This window comes from Odocoileus virginianus, chromosome 6 (genome assembly GCF_023699985.2).
Source record: "Odocoileus virginianus isolate 20LAN1187 ecotype Illinois chromosome 6, Ovbor_1.2, whole genome shotgun sequence".
Classification (NCBI taxonomy): domain Eukaryota; kingdom Metazoa; phylum Chordata; class Mammalia; order Artiodactyla; family Cervidae; genus Odocoileus; species Odocoileus virginianus.
Window position 1 is genome coordinate 43,184,378 of NC_069679.1, and position 27,273 is coordinate 43,211,650.

General features: G+C 39.7%; 1 protein-coding gene across 1 annotated transcript in view; it reads left to right on the plus strand.

The window, feature by feature from the left end:
* NEDD4 (NEDD4 E3 ubiquitin protein ligase) overlaps positions 1–27,273 on the plus strand; it is an 84,409-nt gene that overhangs the window by 46,397 nt on the left and 10,739 nt on the right. The window contains exons 6-17 of the mRNA XM_020881237.2: positions 789–906; positions 993–1,160; positions 5,790–5,855; positions 8,923–9,042; positions 10,381–10,584; positions 12,071–12,151; positions 12,378–12,432; positions 12,532–12,590; positions 13,628–13,693; positions 18,103–18,332; positions 19,055–19,176; positions 27,127–27,197. Coding sequence (XP_020736896.2) covers positions 789–906; positions 993–1,160; positions 5,790–5,855; positions 8,923–9,042; positions 10,381–10,584; positions 12,071–12,151; positions 12,378–12,432; positions 12,532–12,590; positions 13,628–13,693; positions 18,103–18,332; positions 19,055–19,176; positions 27,127–27,197 — 1,360 coding nt within the window. The remainder of the gene's footprint in view (positions 1–788; positions 907–992; positions 1,161–5,789; positions 5,856–8,922; positions 9,043–10,380; positions 10,585–12,070; positions 12,152–12,377; positions 12,433–12,531; positions 12,591–13,627; positions 13,694–18,102; positions 18,333–19,054; positions 19,177–27,126; positions 27,198–27,273) is intronic.

A 27,273-nucleotide genomic window follows, 5' to 3' on the forward strand; every position in this document is an offset into this window, starting at 1 on the left:
GCACTAGGTAAATTAACAGTAATCTTGTTATTAAATACTTATACAAAATTCTTGATCTTATGGTCTGGCTATATTAAACATGACTAGCTAGAGTAGTATAACTAATGAATGACTGCGGAAAGGATATGCAGTCTGATTTACCATGCCTTTCCTAAATTCAGACATTCCTTTACTACTGTGCTTTTTCAGAACAGGCCCATTACTGTATATGATAAAAAAACAGATACCATTTAATCTATAATCTATTACATTTTTAATTATGATATCCTTATACTGTCTTTCCTTCTGCCTTCTACATTCATGCATGGGAAACTAGAGGGCAGACCCTTGGCTTGAGACCAGTTCTGGAAAATGTTACTTTCTAATTCATGAAGATATAAATGCAACTCTTAAAAAGCTTCTGTTTTATGAACTTTCTAGAGCTACTTCAGATTTTGCTCTTGTAATAACATGGTGAAATAATAATATAATAAAATTACTTATGCAACACTCAGGTGTTCATTCATTCAACAAATATTTTTGAGTGCCCATACACAGGAGACATTTCCCTAGGTACAGTGATGAAATATTATGCACGTTACCCATTTTCACAAAAACTTTTAACTCCGTAAGGTACTCTGAGGGTACTGTTGTGCCTACAACTTAACCTGAGCATGTTGAACTAGCCTTTGGGTCCAAACAATGAATTCTGATCTAATATGGATACTTTCTAAATGAACACAGAATTTTTTAGCTATCATTTTAACTCTCATCAGGCGTGAGTGATGGCTTTTACATTTCTAATGCAGGGACAACCTAACAGATGCTGAGAATGGTAACATTCAACTGCAAGCCCAGCGTGCATTTACCACCAGGAGACAGATATCTGAGGAAACAGAAAGTGTTGACAACCGAGAATCTTCTGAGGTAGAAATCATTTTCTCGTTCTTGTTGGTAGATATATGTTATAGCAATTGATTCAAGTATGTAGCTTAAGCTTCTGTTCATTTTAGAACTGGGAAATTATAAGAGAAGATGAAGCCACCATGTACGGCCATCAAGCCTTCCCTTCATCTCCACCATCAAATAACTTGGATGTCCAGACTCATCTTGCAGAAGAATTGAATGCCAGACTCACTGTTGGTGGAAATTCAGCCAGTGGCCAGCCAGTATCCAACTCAGTAAGATGCTTCTTAGATTTTGGTGGAGCTTCAGGATTTTATACTTTTATATATAAATATTATATTTGTATTTTATATATAAATACATGTGGACTTCCCTGGTGGCTCAGTTGTCAAGAATCTGCCTGCCAATGCAGGAAATGTGGGTTTGATCCCTGGGTCAGGAAGATCCCCTGGAGAAGGAAATGGCAACCTGGCAATATTCTTGCCTGGGAAATCCCATGGACAGAGGAGCCTGGTGGGCTACATAGTTCATGGGGTTGCAAGAATCAGACATGACATAGCAACTGAGTATACACACACACACACACACACACACACACACACACACACACACATGTTATTCCATTCAGTATTTAACCTTTGCATAAAATGTTGTCTTTTTTCTCCATTTTTGTTGAGATATAATTGACATTATAATACATTGTGTTAGTTTAAGGTATAGAACATAATGATTTGATCTATGTATTGCAAAATTGTAAGTTTAGTTAATATACAACACCCATGTTTTTTTTTCTTGTGATGACAAAATATTGTCTTAAGCTGCACATAATAATGTGTTAGGGACTTTTGTACTTTACAGTATGGCCATTTTCAAATATCCCCACTAACAGTATGGAGCAGAGCTGTAGAAAATCCAAATGGTCATTGGAGTCTAATTATCTATTACATAAATCAATGCCCTCAGCCATAGACTATTAGGAACACACTTGTAATTGAACAAGTTGAGTTTATTACTCATTCCAGCAAGGGGAATACAAACCATGAACATCTTGGTAATAGTATGTTATGAAAGACTTAAAGGATTTCAACTTGTGTTAGGCAATTTTCAGGAGGGTTTAATGAAGCAGGACCTCACATTGGATGCTATCAGGAAGCAGGGATAATTCTGTGATGTGGTGTCTTAAATCTTATCTGTAGCAAGGCTAAAGCTATGATTAGCAAAAAGCAGCAGTCACTTGTATCTGCCAGGATAGGGAGATATTTGGTATCTTGTGGTTTGGACAGTGTTCATGTTTTGCTGTGTTTAGGCATGATTACAAAGTAGTCTTGATTTTGTCTTGAATTGTGCTGAGTGCCAGGCCAAGTCCTGGGTGCTTGGGGTTACTCTTCTCCTTTTCAGGGATACCACACATGTCACCAACACACATGTGAAAAAGAGCTGATATACTTTGACTAAACAAGGAGATAGATGACCTTCTCACTCCAGCAGCCACTATAAACTTGCTATCTCTGGGGTCCAGAAGTCAGTATTCCCACATACACTGCCCTGATGGGATCCTTGTGGCTAACTCTCTCATCTGTATCAAGGGAGACATTTCAATGGAAGACAAAGAGGTGTCCAAGGATATTGTGGTCATTTCCTTTTGGAATTCTGCACTTTCCATTCCGTCAGTAAATATGGAGGGCTGACTACACACTGGTTTTATGCTGGTTAAAATATCTTTAGAATACAGTTCACCCATCTGTTTAAGTATTGCCCATGGCTGCTTTCACAGTAAATTAACAGAGACGATATAGTCAACAAAAACTACTTACTATCTGGACCTTAACAGAAAAATTTGTTGACTTCTGTTTTAGCACCTTTCTCATGATGCTTCAGTGTAGACAGTTCTATGTAATTGCCTGTGTGAATATCCAAGAGCAGATAGGCCTGCCTGCTCCCTTCCCCTCCTTTCTTCCATCCATCTATCTTCCATTCATGTCATTTCATTTTTTTGTTTGAGGAGTGGGAGAGATCAGTCAAAGACTTAAAGGATAAACTATATTGATTTTTCTGGTGACATCCTATTCTTTTTCCTCCTGTTATTTTTATTTTTTTAATTACTAAAGTAATAGGTGGCATCTATACAATGGCATACTATGTAGTCCCTGAAAAGAATGAATTATCTTTGAATACATATGTTGTATGGAACAAAGAAATATTGCTCAGTGGAAAACTGAGGTACTGAGCAGTGTGGTTGATGTGTTACCATTTATAAAATTATTTACATGTCAGAATAAATGTGTGTATCATATTTCTTGAAAACTCAACTAGGTAACCTTGCTCAGCTCTAAAGAGAAAAACATGGTGAGCAGAGCATATATCTTTCGTACCTTTTGAATTTCTTACCATGTGCATATTAATTCAAAAAAGTTAATTTATTATTTTTAAAGTATTGTATGGTCATGGTTAAAAATTAAAACAGTACTGAGGTGTATAAAATAAAAATTAAGTTTTCCATCTTACCTCTGACATATGCTCCATCAATTGCCATTAATGGTTTGGCATATATTGTTTTTTAAATTTACTTTATTGAAATATAGTTGATTCACAATGTTATATTAATTTCTGGTATACAGCACAGTGATTCAGTTATATATATATATATACACATACACATTCTTTTTCATATTCTTTTCCATTGTAGTTTATCACAGGATGTTGAATATAGTTTCCTGTACTATACAGTAGGACCTTCTTGTTTATCCATTCTACATTTAATAGTTTGCATCTGCTAATCCCAAACTCCTGGTCCACCCCTCCCCCATTCTCCTCACCCTTGGCAACCACAAGTCTGTTCTCTATGTTTATGAGTCTGTTTCTGTTTTGTTGATAAGTTCATTTGTGTTGTATTTTAAATTCCATGTGTAGGTGATATCATATGATATTTTTCTCTTTTACTTAGTTTGATAATCTCTAGGTCTGTCCATGTTGCTGCAAATGGCATTATTTCATTCTTTTTTATGGTTGAATAATATTTCATTGTGTGTGTGTAGATGCACATACACACACATGCACCATATTTTTTTGTTTTTCATTTATTTCTAATTGAAGGATAATTGCTTTACAGCATTGTGTTGATTTCTGCCATACATCAGCATGAATCGGTCATAGGCATACATATGTCCCCTCCCTCTTGAACGTCCCTCCCACCTCCCATCCTGTTCTCTCCCCAGTGGTCACAGAGCACCAGTTTGAGCTCCCTGAGTCACACAGCGGAATCCCACTGGCTGGCTGTTATATATGTGATAGTGTATGTTTCCATGCTACTCTCTCCATTCGTCCCACCCTCTCCTTCCCCCTGCTCCTCACGTCCACAAGTCTGTTCTCTGTGTGTGCATCTCTGTTGCTGCCTTGCAAATAGGTTCATCAGTACCATCTTTCTAGATTCCATATATACATGTTAATATTCAGTATTTGTTTTTCTCTTTCTGACTTACTTCACTCTGTATGGTAGGCTCTAGGTTCATCCACCTCATTAGTACTGACTCAAATGCATTCCTTTTATGGCTGAATAATACTTCATTACATATATGTACCACAGCTTCTTTATCCATTCGTCTGTCAGACATCTAGGTTGCTTCCATGTCCTACCATTGTCAGTGGTAATGCAATGAACAGTGGGGTACATGTATATTTTTCAGTTAATGGTTTTCTCAGGGTATAAGTGGTTTGGTATATATAGTGTTAAACATTTTCTATGTGTGCATAAAGATGCATGCACACATATTTGTATATCAGTTCTTTAGCCTGAGATCATCTTGCACACACTTTTTGGTAACTTATTTTTTATGTACTGTATCATAGACATTGGACCATTTCAGTAAATATAGAAGTGCTCTTTTTATAACCACCACCACCAAAATAATCAAACATCATTCCCTAAGTAACCCTTAAGCTGTTTCTCCAGTTTCCTTCGATGGACTTCAGATCGTTTACAGTTCTTCGTTATTGTAAACAATCCTACAGTGGCTCCTCTGAATTAAGTCCTACATATATTATAAATGTTAATGTCATTAAGTAACCAAACTAAAATATTTCAGAAAGTGACAGCAGCATGCATATAAAAGCACAGGAAAGAAAAAATACTGGATTTCTAGGAAACAAGTAATCTTGAATGTCCAGAGGGTGGCTTGTGAGGTAAGAGGGCTGGAGTCAGCCCTGGAAGCTCACCCACATTGTGTTCTGTGCTGCAGATTTTACCCTAGTGACGGAAGAAGTCATTGAAAGGCTCTGAGAGAATGGTGATTAAGTCTGTGCTGCAGAACACTCTCTGGCTGCAACTCGTGGTATGGAGAGCAGATTTAAGCAAAAAGACTTGCAGCAGTCAAATCTGTTAGGATGTTGCCACAGTTAATAGTCAAAGTGACAAGTGATGAAAACTTGAAAATTTTTTTAAAGTGCAAGGGAAATGTATTTGAGAGCTTGCAAAGAAATAGAATGCGTAGCATCTGGTGACTGATTTGGCCATAGGGACAGGAGGGGAGAACTCAGGGGACTGACGATGTTTGCCTAGGGGGCAGCTGCTGGCCTCCCAGGCTGCCCACTGAAGACGAGGAATACCTGAGAGGGAACGGATTTGAGTGGGTGTGGACAGGGGAAAACTGAGTTCAGTTTTGAATACAATAAAGGGCTCTCTGTTAGACATTCAAGAAATGGTGTCCAGGAGACGGTCTAGGACTCAGGGGGAGAATTGTGAGCTGGAATTTGGAAGGTGTTTGGTGTTGAGCGAGGCTGAGAGAATCTCCATGTGGGTGGAGGGGGTGTTCATTTTTCTTCCCCATCACACCCATCCCACTACCTTATCTGCCGTTCAGAGACAAAGCGGAGACCTAAAGTTATCTTGTCCTTTTTTTATATATAAGAATCATTCCAGCAGAAGAGGCAGCTTACAAGCCTATACTTTTGAGGAACAGCCTACACTTCCTGTGGTAAGTTTTAGCCCCTCCCCTCAATCCTCAATAAAAATATAAGACTCAGCAACTTTTTTTTTTGAACACTGAATATGAATGTTTGCTCCAGCATAGTATCTGGGCTCTGGGGGATGAGGTTGGGGGAGGGGAATGGGATAGGTAGGCCCTTTAAGGACAAAACCCAGAGAACTGTCTCTCTCATAGTGAGAAAGCCAAGTCCCCACATGCCAGTGGCTGTGGGTGGCGTTCAGGCTTGGCAGGTGAAGTGCTGTGCAGGCTGGATGTATCGCATACTGATCAGGACTGTGGCATCCAGGGGCCTCTGCCCGGTGCCCAGCCTATGTGTCTTGCAGCTGTTTCTGCCCCAGACATGAAGCTACATCAACAGCTGGTCATATGGGCGGGTGTGCACATGTGTCGGCAGGCTCAGCAGCCAGGATGGAGTTTGTCAACCCCCTTCTCAGTCTTGTTTTCCAGGCTGCCAAACCATCCACTGCCTCTTCAGTAGCATCTCTAGCCATGACCTTGACTAGAGCTTAGACTTCATAGCTTCAGGCCTTTTAGTCTCCCAGCCTCCATCCTCTTTCTGACTCAGCTCTCACCTGGGTTCGAACCCTGGGTTGGGAAGATCCCCTGGAGAAGGGAACAGCTACCCACTGCAGTATTCTTGCCTGGAGAATCCCATGGACAGAGGAGCCTGGTGGGCTACAGTCCATGGGGTCGCAAAGAGTCGGATAGTATTGAGCAAGTTTCACTTTCACTGCTTTGAGTTTGTCTCTTCCTTATATGGTCCCCACTTATTTTTTTAAACTAAATGTAAATGTCCAGGCTCCCAGCTCCTTGAGCCTCCCCTATCCCTTAGCCACCTATGGACTACCCCACCACCACCACCTTCATTCCTGCTGGGCTCTTTCTTCCAAACAGCGTTCCTATGAATTCTCTCCCTTTTCTGGGTGTGTGCGTGTTCCACTTTCCCACTTGGAATGGCCACCTCACTTTTTTTTCTACCAACAGTTTGTGATTTTGAATGGCAGCCTATATATTAATTTTGAAAAGTGGGGGTTATTTTTACTTTTATGGGGGTTCCAGCAAAGGAATTCACAAAAGGCCTTGAATTGGCTGATCCTTCTAAAAAGGTGGCACTGCACCAAGAGAGGAACTTGAGCACTGTGCAGAGGAAAGAGGTGGGGGCACCCACCTGTGCATTTTGCCCAGTCGGTATCAACCTTCAGCACAAAGGTGGATGCCACAGAAAGACTGCCCTCCCTCGCCTTCCTCTCCCTTAGTGCCCCATGTCTGGCCATCTCCACTCAATTTATTGTTGTTCAGTTGCTCAGTCGTGTCCAACTCTTTGCAACCCCATGGACTGCAGCATGTCAGACTTCTCTTTCCTTCACCATCTCCCAGAGTTTGCTCAGACTCATGTCTGTTGAGTTGATGATGCCATCCATAATGCTATGAGATGTCATCCTCTGTCCACTCACCTGGAGCCACTTAAACTGAGATCCCTAGGTGTCTCTCCCGCTGCATTTCTCATTGTCCTCTATACAGTGAAACTGGTGAATTTCTGATTCACTGACAGGAAGTCATCCAAGAAACAATTTTAGGTGCACCAAATGAGCTACAGAATCTAGAGATGATTTACATTTTGTGTACTGGAAAAGCTATTCCCATGCCTTTTCCTTCTTAATACATTGATTAGAGATTTGTTTGCTTTCACAAAGCTTTCTTAAAGTATAATTTACATACCGTAACATCCACCCATTTTTAAGTACACAAATGAGTTTTAGTAAATTTATACAGTTGTGCAAACATGACCACAGTCAAGTTTGAGAACACTTCCATCACCACAAAAAGTGTTCTTAATCCTAATGCCTACTCTTAGCCCCAGGTGACTACTCGTCTGCTTTCTGTTGCTCGTTTTGCCTTTTCTAGGAATTTCATGTAAGTGGAATCATACAGTATGCCATCTTATGCATCTGGCTTCTTTCCCTTACTACGATGTTTTTGAGATAATCCATGTTGCTACATGTTTCAGTAGCTCATGATATTCCATCATTGTAGATGTGTCTACTACATCCCATTTATCTACTCATTAGCTGTTAGACATTTGTAATGCCAGGCAACTTTGAATTCCATTATTTTATAGACTCAGAGCTCATTGCAACTGTCAGCAATGTACATCTACCTCTGTGTATCTACAGGCCAGTGTATCTAGTGAACAGACTAGTGGTCATAGTTTTTATATTAACATGTAAGACACATTAGGGAACCAAGCCAAATGTTGAAGAGTCTAATCTAACTTAAAAGACAATAGGAAGGTCAGACCTGGACTGTTTTCAGTAAACCTGGAAAAATAGACCTCTTTTGTTCATTAACAACAAGCTACAGTAATCAGCACTTCCCCAGCCCCCACAGAAACAAAGCGGGGGTAACTTTTGACTTGACACATATGGGTGATAATTTATGGAGTTTGACTACCTGTGTTCAAATCTCAGCTGCATTATAGCAGTGTTATCTGTTAGGAATTTACTTCCATTTTCTAAAACTTCAGTTTTCTCATAAGTAAAAATGGGCCAGTAATATTAATTATCTCATTAAGATTTGTGTGGAAGTTAAATGACATGATCAGTGTGAGAGCAGTAGGTGGTTGTTACTACTCTCATGTTGTTATCACATGCATCATTATTGTCTGTTCTGCTGTTTTTTTTTTTAAGTGAAATGCTGTGCACTTTAAAATATGGTTTAAAACATGATTCATTTTAAAGAGGTGAAAAAGGAGTGAAAAAGGAGATATGGTCCTTTAAAAAGGATTCTTTCTGGGAGCTTTCCTGGTAGTCCAGTGGCTAAGATTCCATGCTTGCAATGCAGGGGACCTGGGTTCAATCCTTGATGAGGTTACTGGATCCCACATGCTGCAGCTAAAAGATCCTGCATACAGCAGCCAAGATCCCATGTGTTACAGCTAAGACCCAACACAGTCAAATAAATAAAATAAATATTTTTAAAAATAGTAATGATAAAATACAATAAATAAGAAGGATTCTTTCTTATTAATATTTAATTCTGTTATTCTTCACTGTAGCTTTTGCCTACTTCATCTGGATTACCACCAGGTTGGGAAGAAAAACAAGATGAAAGAGGAAGATCGTACTATGTGGATCACAATTGCAGAACTACTACCTGGATAAAGCCCACTGTACAGGTACCCTGCAGTCTGTTCATTATGGTGTTTTCTTAGGTAATTTAAACCATCATATTTCTATGGGAGCTATTATAATACATCAGTGAGTAGTAGGTGCTGGATGCTTCTAATTATTTTCTGATATTGGTGCTATCTGTAATTTCTTGCAGATCTCTAATACACATGAGTCATTACTGGTTATTAGGTAAAACAAGTCCATTTGGGACTAGGAGGACAAAGTAAATGATCTGGTCCACTGGGTAATTTTGTAATTTGAATGGTAAAGATCATTATTTTGCTAAAAAATAATCTTGGTGATTAGCATCTATCAAAGAACTTTGTCATAATGACACTCTGTCCTTGGCAACAGTTTGCCTTTTGTATTAATAATATTTCTTTGTAAGCATTTAGGAAAATATCACCATTTCTCTTGAGAAATTTTTTAAAACTGAGAAGTACAGGGAATAACATAGCAAGTATCCATTTTCTTAACGTCCTGAATTTACCACCATTAACAGCTCACCGTATTGGTTCTAGATTTTCTTTTTTAAATAAAATCTTACAGAGAAAAGATTTTATCTTTTAACCAAGCACTTGGCCCCACTACTCAGAGGGAACTATCACTGTGAGCTTGTTGGGAATTCTTCCTGCCTATTTTATGTACTTGCTGCTAAGTCACTTCAGTCGTGTCCAACTCTATGCGACCCCATCGACGGCAGCCACCAGGCTCCCCCGTCCCTGGGATTCTCCAGGCAAGAGTACTGGAGTGGGGTGCCATTGCTATTTTATGTACTTAGTAGAGAGCTAAGCAATGCAAGATATTATTTATGCCCATGTGTCAAATTTAATAAAGATATTATGTAATTCTAAATATTTTTTGCTCACTATTGTTTTAAAATCCTATCATGTTGGTTTATATATAGATCTAGTATATATTTTTTAGCTGCCTTATATTTTATCACAGGAATATATTACATTTCACTTATCCAGGTCTGTAGTGGCTATTTACCATTTATTTTGTCTACCCACCATTTGAACCCATTTTTGTGTGTGGGAAATTCCCACTCAATGTGAACCTTTGGGGTGAGCAAAAACAACCTTCTCTAGTTGTCATTGCGGCTTTCTTGCAACTAGGGTTAACAGACTGTTAACCGCATCTTACTGCTCAAGAATTAGCTGAAAAATTTTAAATTGTTTTAAAAACAAACTTTGACAAAGCACTTTATTGGAGAAATGAGCCTCCAGTCTTTAGGCCTGTTTATAAGTGTGTGCGCTGTTTGCAGATTCAGTTACCTTTTTAACCACAGCTATTTGTGTGTTCTCTGTAAACACTACTACATAATTGAATTAATGTGCTAGGCCACAGTGGAGACCGGTCAGCTGCTGTCAAGCCAGGGTTCTTCTGCAGGCCCTCAGCCACAGGCCCCCGCGAGTGATGCAGCACAACAGGTGACCCAACCATCTGAAATGGAGCAAGGATTCCTTCCCAAAGGCTGGGAGGTCCGGCACGCACCAAATGGGAGGCCTTTCTTCATTGACCACAACACCAAAACCACCACCTGGGTAACTTCAGTGGTTTCCAGTTTAAATTTGTAATAACAGTAACAATCACTTACATGTAGTTCTTGATAATCTTTATAAGTATACATTAATATGGGCTTCCCTGGTGGTTTGGATGGTTAAGAATCTGCTTGCAGTGCAGTAGAGACCCAGGTTTGATATCTGGGTCCAGAAGATCTTCAGGAGAAGGGAATGGCTACCCAATCCATTCCTAGTCCTTATTTAAACGTATGTTGAATTCTTAATAGCATTATTTCTATTCAGTATATTTATACCTATTTTTAATATTGGGAGGATTGTTAAGGAGATACATTTATTTCCTGTTTGCAGTGGGCTTTTGTTTTGTTTTTGGCCATGCCACATGGCTTGTGGGATCTTAGTTCCCCAAACAGAGATTGAGCTCATTCCACTCTTCAGTGGAAGTGTGGAGTCCTAACTACCAGAGAAGTCTTGTGTTTCTTGTATTTGCAGTTTCTAGCTCCCTAGCCATAAGTTCCCAGGAAGATATTTAGTCATAATCATTTCCCTTTATATGAGGCCTCTAGTTCCAAAGTACTTTTGAATCCATACCTCATAATATCCAGAAAGCCTTATGAGCTAAGTAGACTAAGTATTTTTATTTTAAGATAAGGTTTAAAGTTGTTGTGCAGTTGGTTCACCACTAATAGAAATTTGTGAATTTCTATTACTGAAATTAAACTACTGAAAATTATCAGTAAATGCAGAGATTTTTATTAATAAATTGTTTAAAAGTTACCAATATGCCTAAATTAAAATTATTTAATACATTATTTAATGAAACAATATTGAAATGATAATATATAAATAAATCCAAATAAATTAAATTTTGTTCTTTCTTTCAATAATTTGAGTTGCCTTTAATAACCTTCTTGAGCTTACCTTCTTATCTCTTAAAATTAATAAATTATCTAATAAACATCTAATAAATTATCACCTTAGCACCTGTCTAGGTACCAAAAATCATGTCCAAGGCCTCAGAAATAACACGTGCTCCAGCTTTATGTCCACTGTTACACCAGTTTTTATTCAGAGAAGAGCCCTGTGTAGTGACATAATCCTTAAAGCGTGGGCAAAATACTCTAAATGGCTTTTGTGAAAGAGCAAGTAAGTTAATACGGATCCTCCTCAAGATCTAATTGAATTTTTTTTAATTTTTAAATTTTTTTTTTTTTTTTTTTTTTTTTTGCCCATGCCACAAGGTATGTAGAATTCTAGTTTCCCAGTCAGGAATCAAAGCCATGCCCCCTGCAGTGGAAGCATGGAGTCTTAACCACTGGATTGCCAGGGTCCCTTAGAACTGAATATTGTAGCCCATGAATGAGAGATTGTAGATGAGAACATAGTATTTCATTGAGTAAGCAAATGAAAGTGAACCCATTGATACTAGAAAACATAGTAACAGATTGACTTTCATGATTTTAAAGTTTGTGTATATATATTGTTTTCTTTATTTACTCTACCAAAAAAGGAAGATCCAAGACTGAAAATTCCAGCTCATCTGAGAGGAAAGACATCACTTGATTCTTCCAGTGACCTGGGGCCTTTACCTGTAAGTTTAGAGAACTATTACCCATCTAACTTGACTGTCTCAAGCATTTGTATTTCGAAATGCAGTAGTTCTTTCACAACTATAATTAATATTATTGTTGAAGTGTTGATGTCTTCTACTAAGAATGGAATATACAAATTAAATCAGCCATATAACCAAAACCATTTTTCTGCCCATACACTGAAAACCTGTTCCTAATATAATTGAAATATGTTCTTCATTATAGCCAGGATGGGAAGAAAGAACTCACACTGATGGAAGAATCTTTTACATAAATCACAGTATGTGCAATGTGATTTTTTTCCCATTACATTATCTTTTGTAATATCAAATTTTGTGCATGAGAATAAAGAACCTCTTTTTTTTCTCTCTTTCTTCAGATAGTAAAAAAACACAATGGGAAGACCCTCGTTTGCAGCATGTAGCAATAACTGGACCAGTAAGTCTCTTTGTATCAGCCTCCTCTGATGGGGTTGTCCTCTTACTTGTCTCTTCAAGGACAGATGATGAAGGGTATAGCACTAAATAAAGGTGTTGAGAGGAAAGCACATTTGCAAATCTCTCCTCTCCCCACCACCCATACACCCAGTCTCAGTTATTTGAAAAGGGCATTTAAAGTAGTTACCTCTACTCTACACAACAACCTTGGGATGCCAGTGAGCCAGAAAGTTAACTCAGTGAAGCTAACTCAGCGAGGCTGCTGTGCTCAGACTGGTACTTGAAACAATCTGAAAAAAGAATGCTGGAATCCTCAGTAAATCAGAGAGGAACCAAGAGTGTATCTGATGAGAAAGCCAACAGTGCCTTGTCAAATCAGGGTCATGTCTTGAACTTTTTGGTTGAAATCATTATAAGTACTGGTATATAAGACATTCATATTTAAAGTACAAGTATTACCATGTATGATGTTTATACTATTCTTGAGTCAGATTAATGATAGGAAAATAATTTTCCTCTTTTATATAGCTTCTTTTTCAGATTATAATTGTTTTCTTATTCACAAAAATAAGTAAAATTGAAGATACTATTCTTTCAGATTACTCTTGTGACTCCATGTTTAGTCTTTTAATGGATAAAAAAGGCAACTCCTCAGAGTTCAAGGAAAAAGTACATTTTTCAAATTGTTCCTTTAATGGAGAAATCACTTTGAAAGCCTCTTTAGAAATGGAAATTTTCATTTCTAATATTTCTTTACTTGGAAGACATTTCCTGTTTCTGGCCTATTGCATTTCAAGAATACTGCATGATGAAAATTGCAGCCATAAGAATTGCTGGATACAATTTTATCTTAAACGGAGAAATTAAAATTTTTTAAGTTTTATATTTCTTTGTCTTTGAATTAAACTTTTCTTTCCAAATATTCTCTTTTAATGCCTTTAACTTATGTTCATAAAATACCCAGAGGGGAGTTTTTTAAATTGTTCCAGAATAAAATAACTTAAACCTTCTTTATTTTTCCAAAATTTTTAACTCAAGGCAGTGCCCTACTCCAGGGATTACAAAAGAAAGTATGAGTTCTTCCGAAGAAAGTTGAAGAAGCAGGTTAGTGATACTTATTATAATGAGTTCTTAGGAATGTTTGTCATATGGACTGAAAGCGTGAGAAGTACATTTGAAAAAGTAAAAGAGAGTTTATTATATATGAACAATTTTGAATAGCTTCTTTTAGGGAAAGGATGCTTATTTTTTTAGTAGCTGTAATATATGATTAGAGTCTAGTTATTTTATGTCTGTATGTTTCAATATGCCTTGCAATAGAGAAATAGTTTTAAAAATTTGCTTTTGAAGAAATCTAACTAGAGTTCCTCCTGGGTTTGTGGGGTTTGGGTTTTGTAGAAACTGAGCAAGAGTAAGTCAGGAGATTATCCTGTGGCCTAGACTTTGCTTGTGTAGGAGGACTCTGGATTCTGCTTCTGCTTGGACTGCTGTTTTCCAGTGTTAGTCACTCATTCTTTACAGCTTCAGGTATATCTCTGCATAATTTGAATGTACGGCTGTGATTGGAGCAGTCCTCTTGTTGTTTATCTCCTTTTGCTTATCAGATATATTCAGAACACTTTTTCCATCACCACAAATTCAATGTGTTTGGCACTAAATCTGCCCATCTATTTCATTGCTATTGGTTATGACTGTTTTTTTAAGTAATTAACTTTTTAAAATTGAAAGAGTCTTCAAGTTCCATAATGCTTTACAGTTTTCAAAGGTTTCATACACATGGTTTTATGTAATTCCATAGTAACCCCCCCCCCCCGTATTGTCCCTCCCACACCCATAATCACTAGTTTGTTCCTCTCTCTCTCTGTGTGTATATATATGTGTGTGTGAGTGTGTGTGTGTGTGTGTGTGTGTGTGTGTATAATTTATTTATTTATTTTTGGCTGTGCTGGGTCTTCGTTGTTGTGTGGGCTTTTCTCTAGCTGTGGTGAGCAGGGAATTCTCTTCACGGCAGTGCGCGGGCTTCTCATCATGGTGGCTTCTCTTGTGGCGCACTCGGGCTCTAGGGCACGGGGGCCTCAGTAGTTTCAGCTCAAGGCCTCAGTAGCTGCGGTTCCTGGGCTCTAGAGCACAGGTTCAGTAGTTGCCGCGCACGGGGTCAGTTGCCCGTGGCATGTGGGATCTCCCAGGACCAGGGATCAAACCCATGTCTCCGCCGTTGGCAGGTGGAATCTTTATCACCAAGCCCCCACGGACGCCCTGCTCTCTGTATCTGTGAGGGATGACCCGTTTTTTAACGCCTTTCTGATTTACTCATGCGTCTCCCCTTGCCCTGCAGTTTAGGAATACTGCCACTAGGTGGCTACATTGGGTTACACTTCCTTGCCTTCCAAGCTGGAAGCCTGGTTTTCCAAAGATTCAAGATGGCTTCTGCTGCCACAAATTTTTCTCATCCAAAACAGGACAAAAATGAAATACAGTACTTATTTAGTGCAAATATGCCTTAATAAAATCTTAAAATATCTTCAGTGTTTTAAACTCATCGTCAATAATAACCTTGTTTTAAAATTGCTCTGGAAATTTGTTTTCTACTTCTTAAAATTCTTTGGGATTCTAAGTCTGTTTTGAATTACTTATACAGTAAATATTTTCACTTAATGACAAGACACTGGTGGAATAGAAGTATTAGCTTCTCCATTTGCCAATCTGAACACTTACAAACAACGTTACAGTGTCTAATGGTTGATATTCTCTAAGCAGCAGGTCACAGAATACAAAACCATAATGAAAGTGGTAATTTTTATTGAGTTCTGACCACATATTGGCATTTTTCTTAAGTTACATGTATGATCCCTGTGTAATCTCTGCAATAACTCTATAATGAAAGGACTATTATTATCACATCCTAGAGTTGAGGAAGCTGAGGCTCAGAGGAACTAGGCAGTGTGATCAAGTTCCATGGTTATTAACAGCAAAGCCAGGTACAAACCAAGTGGTGCTGTGCCAGAGTCCATGCTTCTGACTCACATGACATACCAGATTGGGGATTAAGGGAAGAAGTTACCCAGAATGCAAGAAAGGTATATAAGAAGATGAAATTATGAAAGAAAAGATTAAGAGACATGAAGCTGTTCCAGAAGAAGAGCTTGAGGAAGAGGCTGAGAATCTGAATCCTCAGTTTAACAAAATGTCCCAAGCAGGATTTAAGAAATAAGACTCCTGTCTGGACACATTGCATCACAGCAGAAGAGCAGAACATCAAGGCGGAGATAAAAATGTGTGAAGCAGTGCTCCAAAGCCTTGAGCTGCCTTTATCCTTTCCCTCCACCTCATCCCTAATATGTCATTAGTTTGGATTAAGGGTGGCTAATCATTATTGAGATCACTGTGTGCCAGGCACTGTGTCAACACAAGCAATGCGTTGTCCCAGTTATTCCTAAAACAGATCCCTAAGGGTAAATACTTTTATCGTCCCTATTTTATAGATGAGGTAATGAAGCATTAGGAAAGATGTGCAAGCTGAAGCCAGAACTTGAACACAGAGTCACCTGACTCCAGAACCCATGCATGATCCACCACTCAGCTCAGATGTGGAAATTGCTCCTATGGTCTCCCTTCTGTAGCTGTCGCTCACTCAGAGGGCGCATTCATCTTTCTGTCACTCAGGCTGTTTCAGGGGTCTTTCACTGACCGGTGTATCTTTTGTCTCCCCTCGTGTGTGCCTAGCTGCTTAGTCGTTTCCGACTCTTTGCAACCCCATGGACTGTAGCCTTTCAGGCTCCTCTGTCCATGGGATTTTCCAGGCAAGAATACTGGAGTTGGTTGCTATTTCCTCCTCCAGGGGATCATCCTGACCCAGGGATCGAGCCCCAGTGTCCTATGTCTCCTGCATTGCAGGCAGAGTCTACCCGCTGAGCCATTGGGAAAGCTCCACTGAAATACCTTTTAGATCTGATGGCGTCAGCTCCTGAGAACATAGCAAGAAGCCTGATCCTGTGACTCCTTCTCTTCTTCCCCTTCCCCTTCTGTACCATCCAGCTCTCAGACGGCTGGGACTCTTCTCCCTGCTTGCTGTTCCTCAGTCCTTCTCTCCCTTCCCACCCCAGATAGGACGTTCTCTCGAAGCCTCCTTGGTTGTCTCACTTGTAATTAATAGCTCAGTTTTATTTTTGCTTACAAAACTTTGCTTCTGTTTCTGTTGTTAGCAATTTTTCTACTCTTTTAAATCTCAGAATTAGTAACATTTACATTTGTTTCTCACACACACACCAGATTGTAAACTCCCTGAAGAAGTGACCACACCTTATGCCATGTTTTCATTCCCTTTTCCTCCCATCTCTGGCCCCTTTGCGGTACCTACCTAGCATGGACCTGGCCCAGAGTGGGCCTTGAGTCAGTGCTTGTTGAGTCACTTACCTGCACTAGTAGTTTGCCCACTGTCTAAAATTATAAAAGTGCTTTCCTCCAGTCTTACCAGTTTTTTAAATTGCAGAGGAAACTGTGGTTTACTTCCTTTACTGCTGACACAGAGAGGAAGGATACTTACTTCAGTTGCAGCCCTCAGCCTCAGCAGCTGTGGCACATGGGCTTAGTTGCTCCACAAAACTTACATTATACTTATATTGCTTATCTAAACTGCTTATATCATTATGTTTCTAAGGGCTTTCCACTTTTCCTAAGTATTTTGTGAGTGAAACTGCTTTAGAGTTAGCCCTCTTTCCTTTTCTTGATTCTACAGAATGTTGATGGCATGTTTTCTTTTCGTGGTTTCCACTGGAACATTGCACACAGAGTACTCAAAAATAAAATATTCAGATATATTTCTATATAATTTACAGTAAGGTCTGCCTAAAAGCATAGTTATATACATTTGTCATATAAGCAAATTGTGTACAAAAGATAAGTGAGGCAATGTGGCTCATTCATTAAGAACAGAGGCTCAGAAGCTAAGACTTTCTTAACTTGTATCTTTAGTTTCTTCATCCATAAATGAAGACAATAGTAGGTTCTTCATAATGTTGTTATGAGGAGTAAATGAGTTAACCCATTAAAATTCTGGGAACAGTGCTGGCACAGTCTGTAAAAGTTAGCACCTGTTAATGAGTGAAGTAAACCGCTCCAGAGAGGGAATATGGAGGCCAGAGGAGAACCCTAAGCTGACAGGCAGACAAGTATTGATAGCAGGCAGTGACTTGACTGACCGTCAGTCAGAGAATGTCTTTCTTGGATCTTAAAGTGGAAATGACTGCTCATGAAATGCCTTCGTGTGAGTGTTACTGTCACTATCAGTAGCTGCTTCTTCAGATGTGAAAATGAGAAGTCTTTGTTATTACGTGACCAGAGAAAATGCATGAGTTCTTTAATACTGTGGAAGGAATACGAGACAATATACCTAGGCCTGTTATCCCTGAAAAAGGATCTTGGGCACAGGAGTAGAATAGAATGAATTTTATAATGTTCATGAGAGAAACGTGTGTTGAACTGATTTGAACAGTTTCTCTTCTCTGGATTTTCAGAATGACATTCCAAACAAATTTGAAATGAAACTTCGCCGTGCAACTGTTCTTGAGGACTCTTACAGGAGGATTATGGGGGTCAAGAGAGCAGACTTCCTCAAGGCTAGACTGTGGATTGAGTTTGATGGTGAAAAGGGACTAGATTATGGAGGAGTTGCCAGAGAATGGTTCTTTCTGATTTCGAAGGAGATGTTTAACCCTTATTACGGGCTGTTTGAATATTCTGCTACGTAAGTACCTTTACAATGACTGTGTACAGAAAAAAAAAAAATCACTGTTTTGAAAATAACAGAGTGACGTGATGGGAGGGAAATGTAAGTCACAATGCGCCAGAAAAGGGGAGAGGGTAACTAATGTTGTTTCAGAAATAACTTTTAAAAGTTATAGTGAAATATATATAATATAAAATTTACCATTCTTATCATGTTAAATGCATTCATTGTTGTGCACCCATCACCACCGTCTACCTCCAGAACTTTTTCATCATCCCACACTGAAACTCTGTATCCTTTAAACATCATCTCCCCCATTCCCTGGCATTAACCATACTACTTTCTGTCTCTATAAACTGGACTGTTCTCAGTACCTTGTATAAGTAGAATCATACTGTATTTGACCTTTTATAACTGACTTAACTTCATTAACATAGTGTTCTCAAGGTTTATCCATGTAGCAGTATGTGGTAGAATTTCCTTCCTTTTGAAGGCTGTGTAATATCCCATTATGTGTCTGTACCACATTAGTTTATCCATTTAGCTTTCAAAAACATTTGGATTGTTTCCACCTTTTGAACAAAATGACTATTTTTAAAACCATTAAATCCAGTGGTCTAATATGGTTGTAATAGAGTTGAACAACTGTAAAAAGGGGGAGACGATTTACAATTACTTGTCATATTAAAATTTTTATATGAAATTTGGAAAGGAGCATTTATATGTGATTATCTTTACAGGGATAATTATACCCTACAGATAAATCCCAACTCTGGACTGTGTAATGAAGATCACCTCTCTTACTTCAAGTTTATTGGTCGGGTAGCTGGGATGGCAGTGTATCATGGCAAACTGTTGGATGGTTAGTATTTTTTTTAATTGGAGGATAATTGCTTTACATGTTGTGTTGGTTTCCACAATACATCAATGTGAATCAGCCGTGTGTGTGTGTGTGTGTGTGTGTGTATCCTCTCGCTCATGAGTCTCCCTTCCACCCAACCCCCCGTCTCACCCCCTCAGTTGCCGCAGAGCTGAGCTGAGCTCCCTGTGTTACACAGCAGCTTCCCACTAGCTGTCTTATTTTACACATGGTAGTGTGTAATTACCATTACACGCTAACATTAACATTACACATGGTAGTGTTTTTTTTCTTTTTATTTATTTTAATTGGAGGCTATTTACTTTACAGTATTGTAGTGGTTTTTGCCATACATTCACATGACTAAACCACGGGTGTACATGTGTCCCCCATCCTGACCCCCCCTCCCGCCTTCCTCCCCATCCCATCCCTCAGGGTCATCCCAGTGCACCAGCCCTGAGCACTGTCTCATGCATCGAACCTGGACTGGCGATCTATTTCACATATGATAATATACATGTTTCAGTGCTATTCTCTCAAATCATCCCACCCTTGCTTTCTCCCACAGAGTCCAAAAGTCTGTTCTATACATCTGTGTCTCTTTTTCTGTCTTGCATATAGGGTCATGATTACCATCTTTCTAAATTCCATATATATGTGTTAATATACTGTATTGGTGTTTTTCTTTCTGACTTACTTCACTCTGTATAATAAGCTCCAGTTTCATCCACCTCATTAGAACTGATTCAAATGCATTCTTTTTAATGACTGAGTAATATTCCATTGTGTATATGTACCACAGCTTTCTTATTTGTTCGTATGCTGATGGATATCTAGGTTGCTTCCATGTCCTGGCTATTATAAACAGTGCTGCGATGAACATTGGGGTACACGTGTCTCTTTCAGTTCTGGTTTCCTCGGTGTGTATGCCCTGCAGTGGGATTGCTGGGTCGTATGGCAGTTCTATTTCCAGTTTTTTAAGGAATCTCCACACTGTTCTCCATAGTGGCTGTACTAGTTTGCAACAGTCTAAGAGGGTTCCCTTTTCTCCACACCCTCTCCAGCATTTATTATTTGTAGACTTTTTGATAGCAGTCATTCTGATCAGAATGAGATGGCACCACATTGTGGTTTCGATTTGCATTTCTCTGATAATGAGTGATGTTGAGCATCTTTTCACGTGTTTGTTAGCCATCTATATGTTTTCTTTGGAGAAATGTCTGTTTAGTTCTTTGGCCCATTTTTTTTATTAGGTCACTTATTTTTCTGGAATTGAGTTGCAGGAGTTGCTTGTATATTTTTGAGATTAATTCTTTGTCAGTTGCTTTGTTTGCTATTATTTTCTCCCATTCTCAACTCCTGCAGCTCAATTCCAGAAAAATAAATGACCCAATCAAAAAATGGGCCAAGATCTAAACAGACAATTCTCACTCATTATCAGAGAAATGCATATCAAAACCACAATGAGGTATCATTACATGCCAGTCAGGATGGCTGCTATCCAAAAGTCTACAAATAATAAATGCTGGAGAGAGTGTGGAGAAAAGGGAACCCACTTACACTGTTGGTGGGAGTGCAAACTAGTACAGCCACTGTGGAGAGAACAGTGTGGAGATTCCTTAAAAACCTGGAAATAGAACTGCCATATGACCCAGTAATCCCACTCCTGGGCATACACACCGAGGAAACCAGATCTGAAAGAGACACGTGCACCCCAATGTTCATCGCAGCACTGTTTATAATAGCCAGGACATGGAAGCAACCTAGATGCCCATCAGCAGACAAATGGATAAGAAAGCTGTGGTACATATACACAATGGAATATTACTCAGTCATTAAAAAGAATACATTTGAATCAGTTCTAATGAGATGGATAAATCTGGAGCCCATTATACACAGTGAAGTAAGCCAGAAAGATAAACACCAGTATAGTATACTAACACATATATATGGAATTTAGAAAGATGGTAATGATAACCCTATATACAAGACAGAAAAAGAGACACAGATATACAGAACAGACTTTTGGACTCTATGGGAGAAGGTTAGGGTGGGATGATCTGAGAGAACAGCATCGAAACATGTATATTATCAAGAGTGAAACAGATCGCCAGTCCAGTTTGGATGCATGAGACAAGTGCTCCGGGCTGGTGCACTGGGATGACCCAGAGGGATGGGATGGGGAGGGAGGTGGGAGGGGGGTTCAGGATGGGGAACACATGTAAATCCATGGCTGATTCATGTCAATGTATGGCAAAAACCACTACAATATTGTAAAGTAATTAGCCTCCAACTAATAATAATAAAAAAATAAAAAATTAAAAAAAATATTTTCTCCCATTCTGAAGGCTGTCTTTTCACCTTGCTTATAGTTTCCTTCATTGTGCAAAAGCTTTTAAGTTTAATTAGGTCCCATTTGCTTATTTTTTCTTTTATTTCCATTACTCTGGGAGGTGGGTCATAGAGGATCCTGCTATGATTTACATCAGAGAGTATTTTGCCTATGTTTTCCTCTAGGAGTTTTATAGTTTCTGGTCTTACATTTAAATCTTTAATCCATTTTGAGCTTATTTTTGTGTTTGGTGCTAGAAAGTATTCTAGATTCATTCTTTTACAAGTGGTTGACCAGTTTTCCCAGCACCACTTGTTAAAGAGATGTCTTTTCTCCATTGTGGTCAGAAAAGATGCTTGAGATGATTTCAATATTCTTGAATTTACCAAGGCTAGATTTATGGCCCAGGATGTGATCTGTCCTGGAGAAAGTTCTGTGTGCGCTTGAGAAAAAGGTGAAATTCATTGTTTTAGGGTGAAATGTCTTATAGATATCAATTAGGTCTAACTGGCCCATTATATCATTTAAAGTTTGTGTTTCCTCGCTAATTTTCTGTTTAGTTGATCTATCCATAGGTGTGAGTGAGGTATTAAAGTCTCTCATTATTATGGTGTTACTGTTAATTTCCCCTTTCGTACTCGTTAGCATTTGCCTTACATATTGCAGTGCTCCTATATTGGGTGCATATATATTTATAGTTGTTATATCTTCTTCTTGGATTGATCCTTTGATCATTATGTAGTGTCCTTCTTTGTCTCTTTTCACGGTCTTTATTTCAAAGTCTATTTTATCTGATATGAGTATTGCTACTCCTGCTTTTTTTTTGGTCTCCATTTGCATGATATATCTTTTTCCAACCCTTCACTTTCAGTCTGTATGTGTCCCTAGGTTTGAGGTGGATCTCTTGTAGACAGCATATATGGGGGCTTGTTTTTGTATCCATTCAGTCAGTCTTTGTCTTTAGGTTGGGGCATTCAACACATTTACATTTAAGGTAATTATTGATAAGTATGGTCCCGTTGCCATTTACTTTATTATTTTTGGTTCGAGTTTATAAACCTTTTCTGTGTTTCTTGTCTAGAGAAGATCCTTTAGCATTTGTTGGAGAGCTGGTTTGGTGGTGCTGAATTCTCTGAGCTTTTGCTTGTCTGTAAAGCTTTTGAATTCTCCTTTATATCTGAATGAGATCCTTGCTGGGTACAGTAATCTGGGTTGTAGGTTTTTCTCTTTCATCACTTTTAAGTATGTCCTGCCATTCCCTTCTGGCTTGAAGAGTTTCTATTGAAAGATCAGCTGGTATCCTTATGGGGATCCCCTTGTGAGTTATTTGTTGTTTTTCTCTTGCTGTTTTTAATATTTGTTCTTTGTGTTTTTATTTTTGTTAATTTGATTACTGTTTGAATTGGCATATTTTGCCTTGGGTTTATCCTGTTTGGGGCTCTCTGGGTTTCTTGGACTTGGGGGGCTATTTCCGTCCCCATTTTAGGGAAGTTTTCAACTGTTGTCTCCTCAAGTATTTTCTCATGGCCTTTCTTTTTGTCTTCTTCCTCTGGAACTCCTATGATTTGAATGTTGGGGCATTTGACATTGTCCCAGAGGTCTCTGAGATTGTCCTCATTTCTTCCTATTCTTTTTTCTTTTTTCCTCTCTGCTTCATTTATTTCCACCATTCTATCATCCACCTCACTTATCCTATCTCTTCTGACTCAGTTATTCTACTGTTGGTTCCCTCCAGAGTGCTTTTGATCTCAGTTATTGCATTATTCATTATTGATTGACTCTTTTTTATTTCTTCTAGGTCCTTGTTAAACTTTTCTTGCATCTTCTCAATCCTTGTCTCCAGACTATTTATCTCCATCTTGTTTTCAAGATTTTGGATCATTTTTACTGTCACTATTCTGAATTCTTTTTCAGGTAGACTCCCTATCTCCTCCTCTATTGTTTGGCTTGGTGGGCTTTTATCATGTTCCTTTACCTGCTGAATATTTCTCTGCCTTTTCATCTTGTTTAGATTGCTGTGTTTGGGGTGGCCTTTCTGTAGGCTAGAAGTTTGTGGTTCCTCTTTATTGTGGAGGTTCCTCCCTGTGGGTCGGGTTGGACGAGTAGCTTGTCAAGGTTTCCTGGTTAGGGAAGCTTGCGTTGGTGTTCTGGTGGGTGGAGCTGGATCTCTTCTCTCTGGAGTTCAATGAAGTGTCCAGTTATGAGTTTTGAGGTGCCTATGGGTTCGATGTGACTTTTTGGCTGCCTACATTTTTGCGCTCAAGGTTATGTTACTGTGTTGTTGAAGAATTAGCTTGGTATGTCTTGCTCTGCAACTTGTTGGCTCTCGGGTGGAACTTGGTTTCAGTATAGGTATGGAGGCTTTTGGATGAGCTCTTGTCGATTAATGTTCCCTGGAGTCAGGAGTTTTCTGGTGTTCTCAAGTTTTGGATTTAAGCCTCCTGCCTCTGGCTTTCAGTCTTATTCTTACATTAGCCTCAAGACGTCTCCATCCATACAGCACTGATGATAAAACAGCTAGGTTAATGGTGAAAAGATTCTCCACAGTGGGGGACACTCAGAGAGGTTCACAGAGTTACATGGAGAAGAGAAGAGGGAGGAAGGAGATAGAGGTGACCAGGAGGAGAAGAGGGGGAGTCGAAAGGGGAGAGAGCAGTCTACCCAGTGATCAATTCCCTATTTGCCCTCCACAGTCTGGAACACTCAGAGAAGTTCACGGACTTCCATAGAGAAGAGAAGAGGGAGGAGGGAGATAGAGGTGACCAGGAGGAGAGGAGAGGGGGGTCAAAAGGAGAGAGACCAATCTAACCTGTGATCAGTTCCCTAAGTGTTCTCCACAGCTCGGAACACCCAAAGAGATTCACAGAGTTAAGCAGAGAAGAGAAGTGGGAGGGAAGAGATAGAGGTGACCTGGGGGAGAAAAAGGAGAGTCAAAAGGGGAGAGAGCAATCAAGCCAGTAATCACACTCCTGAGTAAAAAATGGATACTGAATATTGGATTCTTAAAGATACAGAAATGATTCAGTTCAGTTCAGTTCAGTCACTCAGTCGTGTCCAACTCTTTGCGACCCCATGAATCACAGCACGCCAGGCCTCCCTGTCCATCACCAACTCCGGAGATTACTCAAACTCATGTCCATCAAGTTGGTGATGCCATCCAGCCATCTCATCCTCTGTCGTCCCCTTCTCCTCCTGCCCCCAATCCCTCCCAGCATCAGGGTCTTTTCCAGTGAGTCAACTCTTCACGTGAGGTGGCCAAAGTATTGGAGTTTCAGCTTCAGCGTCAGTCCTTCCAATGAACACCCAGGACTGATCTCCTTTAGGATGGACTGGTTGGATCTCCTTGCAGTCCAAGGGACTCTCAAGAGTCTTCTCAAACACCACAGTTCAAAAGCATCAATTTTTTGGCGCTCAACTTTCTTCACAGTCCAATTCTCACATCCATACATGACCACTGGAAAAACCATAGCCTTGACTAGACAGGCTTTTGTTGACAAAGTAATGTCTCTGCTTTTTAACATGCTATCTAGGTTGGTCATAACTTTCCTTCCAACGAAATTGGAATTGATAACAAATACCAAAAAGTAAAGATTAAAAATCCAGAGTAGAGGTTAGACTCTCAAAATTACAAAATTAAAAAAACAAAATTGCAAAAGTTATACTAATATACATATATGAAATTTGCTTTAAACATAGGGTCTTTTTTTTGCAAGTTAATAGCAGATTTTAAAAATGAAAATTAAAGGAGTAATAAAGAACTTAAAAGTAAAAACAATTTTTAATTTAAAAATTATAATAGTAAAATATATCTAGGAATTTCTCTGGAGCTGTTGAGGGCAGTGTGGGGTCAGTTCAGTTTCAGATAGTTCCTTGTTACAGCTTACACTTCTCAGGGTCTATAGGCCCCTTCCAATGTAGTCAGTGCTAACTACAGGGTTTTAATCTGTTGCACCTGTCACTTCCAAAGCGGTTCCCTCTTGTTTGTTTGTTTTGGCTTCCTCTGTTTGCAAGTCTCTTCAGTATCTAACTTCTGCCCTGACACAAGGGGGTGAAAATGGTCATTTATTTAGGCTCACTTGTTCAGTTGTGCAGCGGGGAGGGAGGAACACTGCCATCAAATATCACTGGCGTGTGTGGGGAGTGCGCGCAGTGTCTGGGCCACACTGGGTTTGCCCCCGTCACCGCATGTTTGCTTTCCCCGTCTACACTGCTCAGGCTCCACGTTGCTCTGGAGGGGAACTGTCTAAGGCGCGCCCTGCGTTTCCTGCACTTCCCAGGTCTAAGCCGCTCAGGTTTAGGTCCTCGGGTACTCCACAAAGGCACAGACCTGGTTGGGCCTGAGTTTTGTGCCCTTCCCAGGTCCGAGCCGCTCAGGTGACCAGGTTCTTGGCGAGCGCACACTCCGCAGGTGGGCGGCGCGTCTTATCGCCTCCCTGTCCCAGCCGCCAGTTTCCGGGAGCGCTGTCTCGGGTGTGCCGTGTGTCTCCTCTGGGGAGCCGATCTCTGGCTGCCACCCTCCTGGTGGATATCAACCATCCTGGATCCCAGGAAGACTTGGTTAGCAACTGGGAGCCTGCTTGCGGTTTGGTAGAGGATGCCGTCTCTGGGGCCAAGTTTTCCCCTTACCTCCCGGCTCTGGCTGTCGCCCGCCTGCCTCTCTGCCTCCGGTGGGGCATGGGCCCGGTCCACTGTTGGCTAGCTCTCCTCTGGTATTCCCTCAGTCCTATGTTCTGTGAGCAGACACTGCAATGCCTTAGGTTAGAGCTTTTCGCAGGAAAGTACTCTCTTTTTTTTTTTCCCCTCTCTCTGGCTATCCCACAGTTTGGGTTGCTATCTCATGTTAGCTCCTTCAGATTGCCCTAAGGGCCTTCAGGCTCAATCCTTACCCTAAGCAATGCAACCCGCGCCTCCTTGTTCAGCCCCCACTTGCTGGTGGCAGAGGTGAGCATCTGGGCTACTTCTCCACTGGGAGTTGCAGTTAGGCGCGTAATCTGTGGGTTTTATTTATTTATTTTTTCCTTCCAGTTATGTTGCCCTTTGAGATTCCAAAACTCCCCACAGATGAGAGGGTTTCCTGGTGTTTGGAAACGTCTCCTCTTTTATGACTCTCTCCCCGAGACGTGTCTCCGTCCCTAACTCTTTTGTCTCTTTTTTTATCTTTTGTCCTACTTCCTTTCAAAGACAATGGGCTGCCTTTCTGGGTGCCTGGTGTCCTCTGCCAGCGTTCAGAAATTGTTTTGTGGTATTTGCTTAGCGTTCAAAGATCTTTCGATGAATTTGTGGGGGAGAAAGTGGTCTCCCCATCCTATTCCTCTGCCATCTTAGTACCACCCCCTGGGTAGTGTATATGTTTTAATGCTACTCTTTCAATTCATCCCACCCTCCTTCCCCGACTATGTCTACAAGTCTGTTCTCTATATCTGTGTCTCTATTCCTGCCTTGCAAATAGGTTCATCAGTACCATTTTTATAGATTACGTTTATATGCATTAATATACAATATTTGTTTTTCTGATTTACTTTACTCAGATGGTTAGTATTAAGCATAAAACTTTTTGGTATGTAATTATCTGATTTTTTTTTGCTTGGTAATCATTTTAAATATATTTGATTTTTTGCAAGGTTTTTTCATCCGCCCATTTTACAAGATGATGCTGCACAAGCCAATAACACTTCATGATATGGAATCAGTGGTATGTCTTTTTCACTTATCATATAAACTATAATTTAACAGGCAACTGAATATTTTAAAGACTTTTTAATGATGAA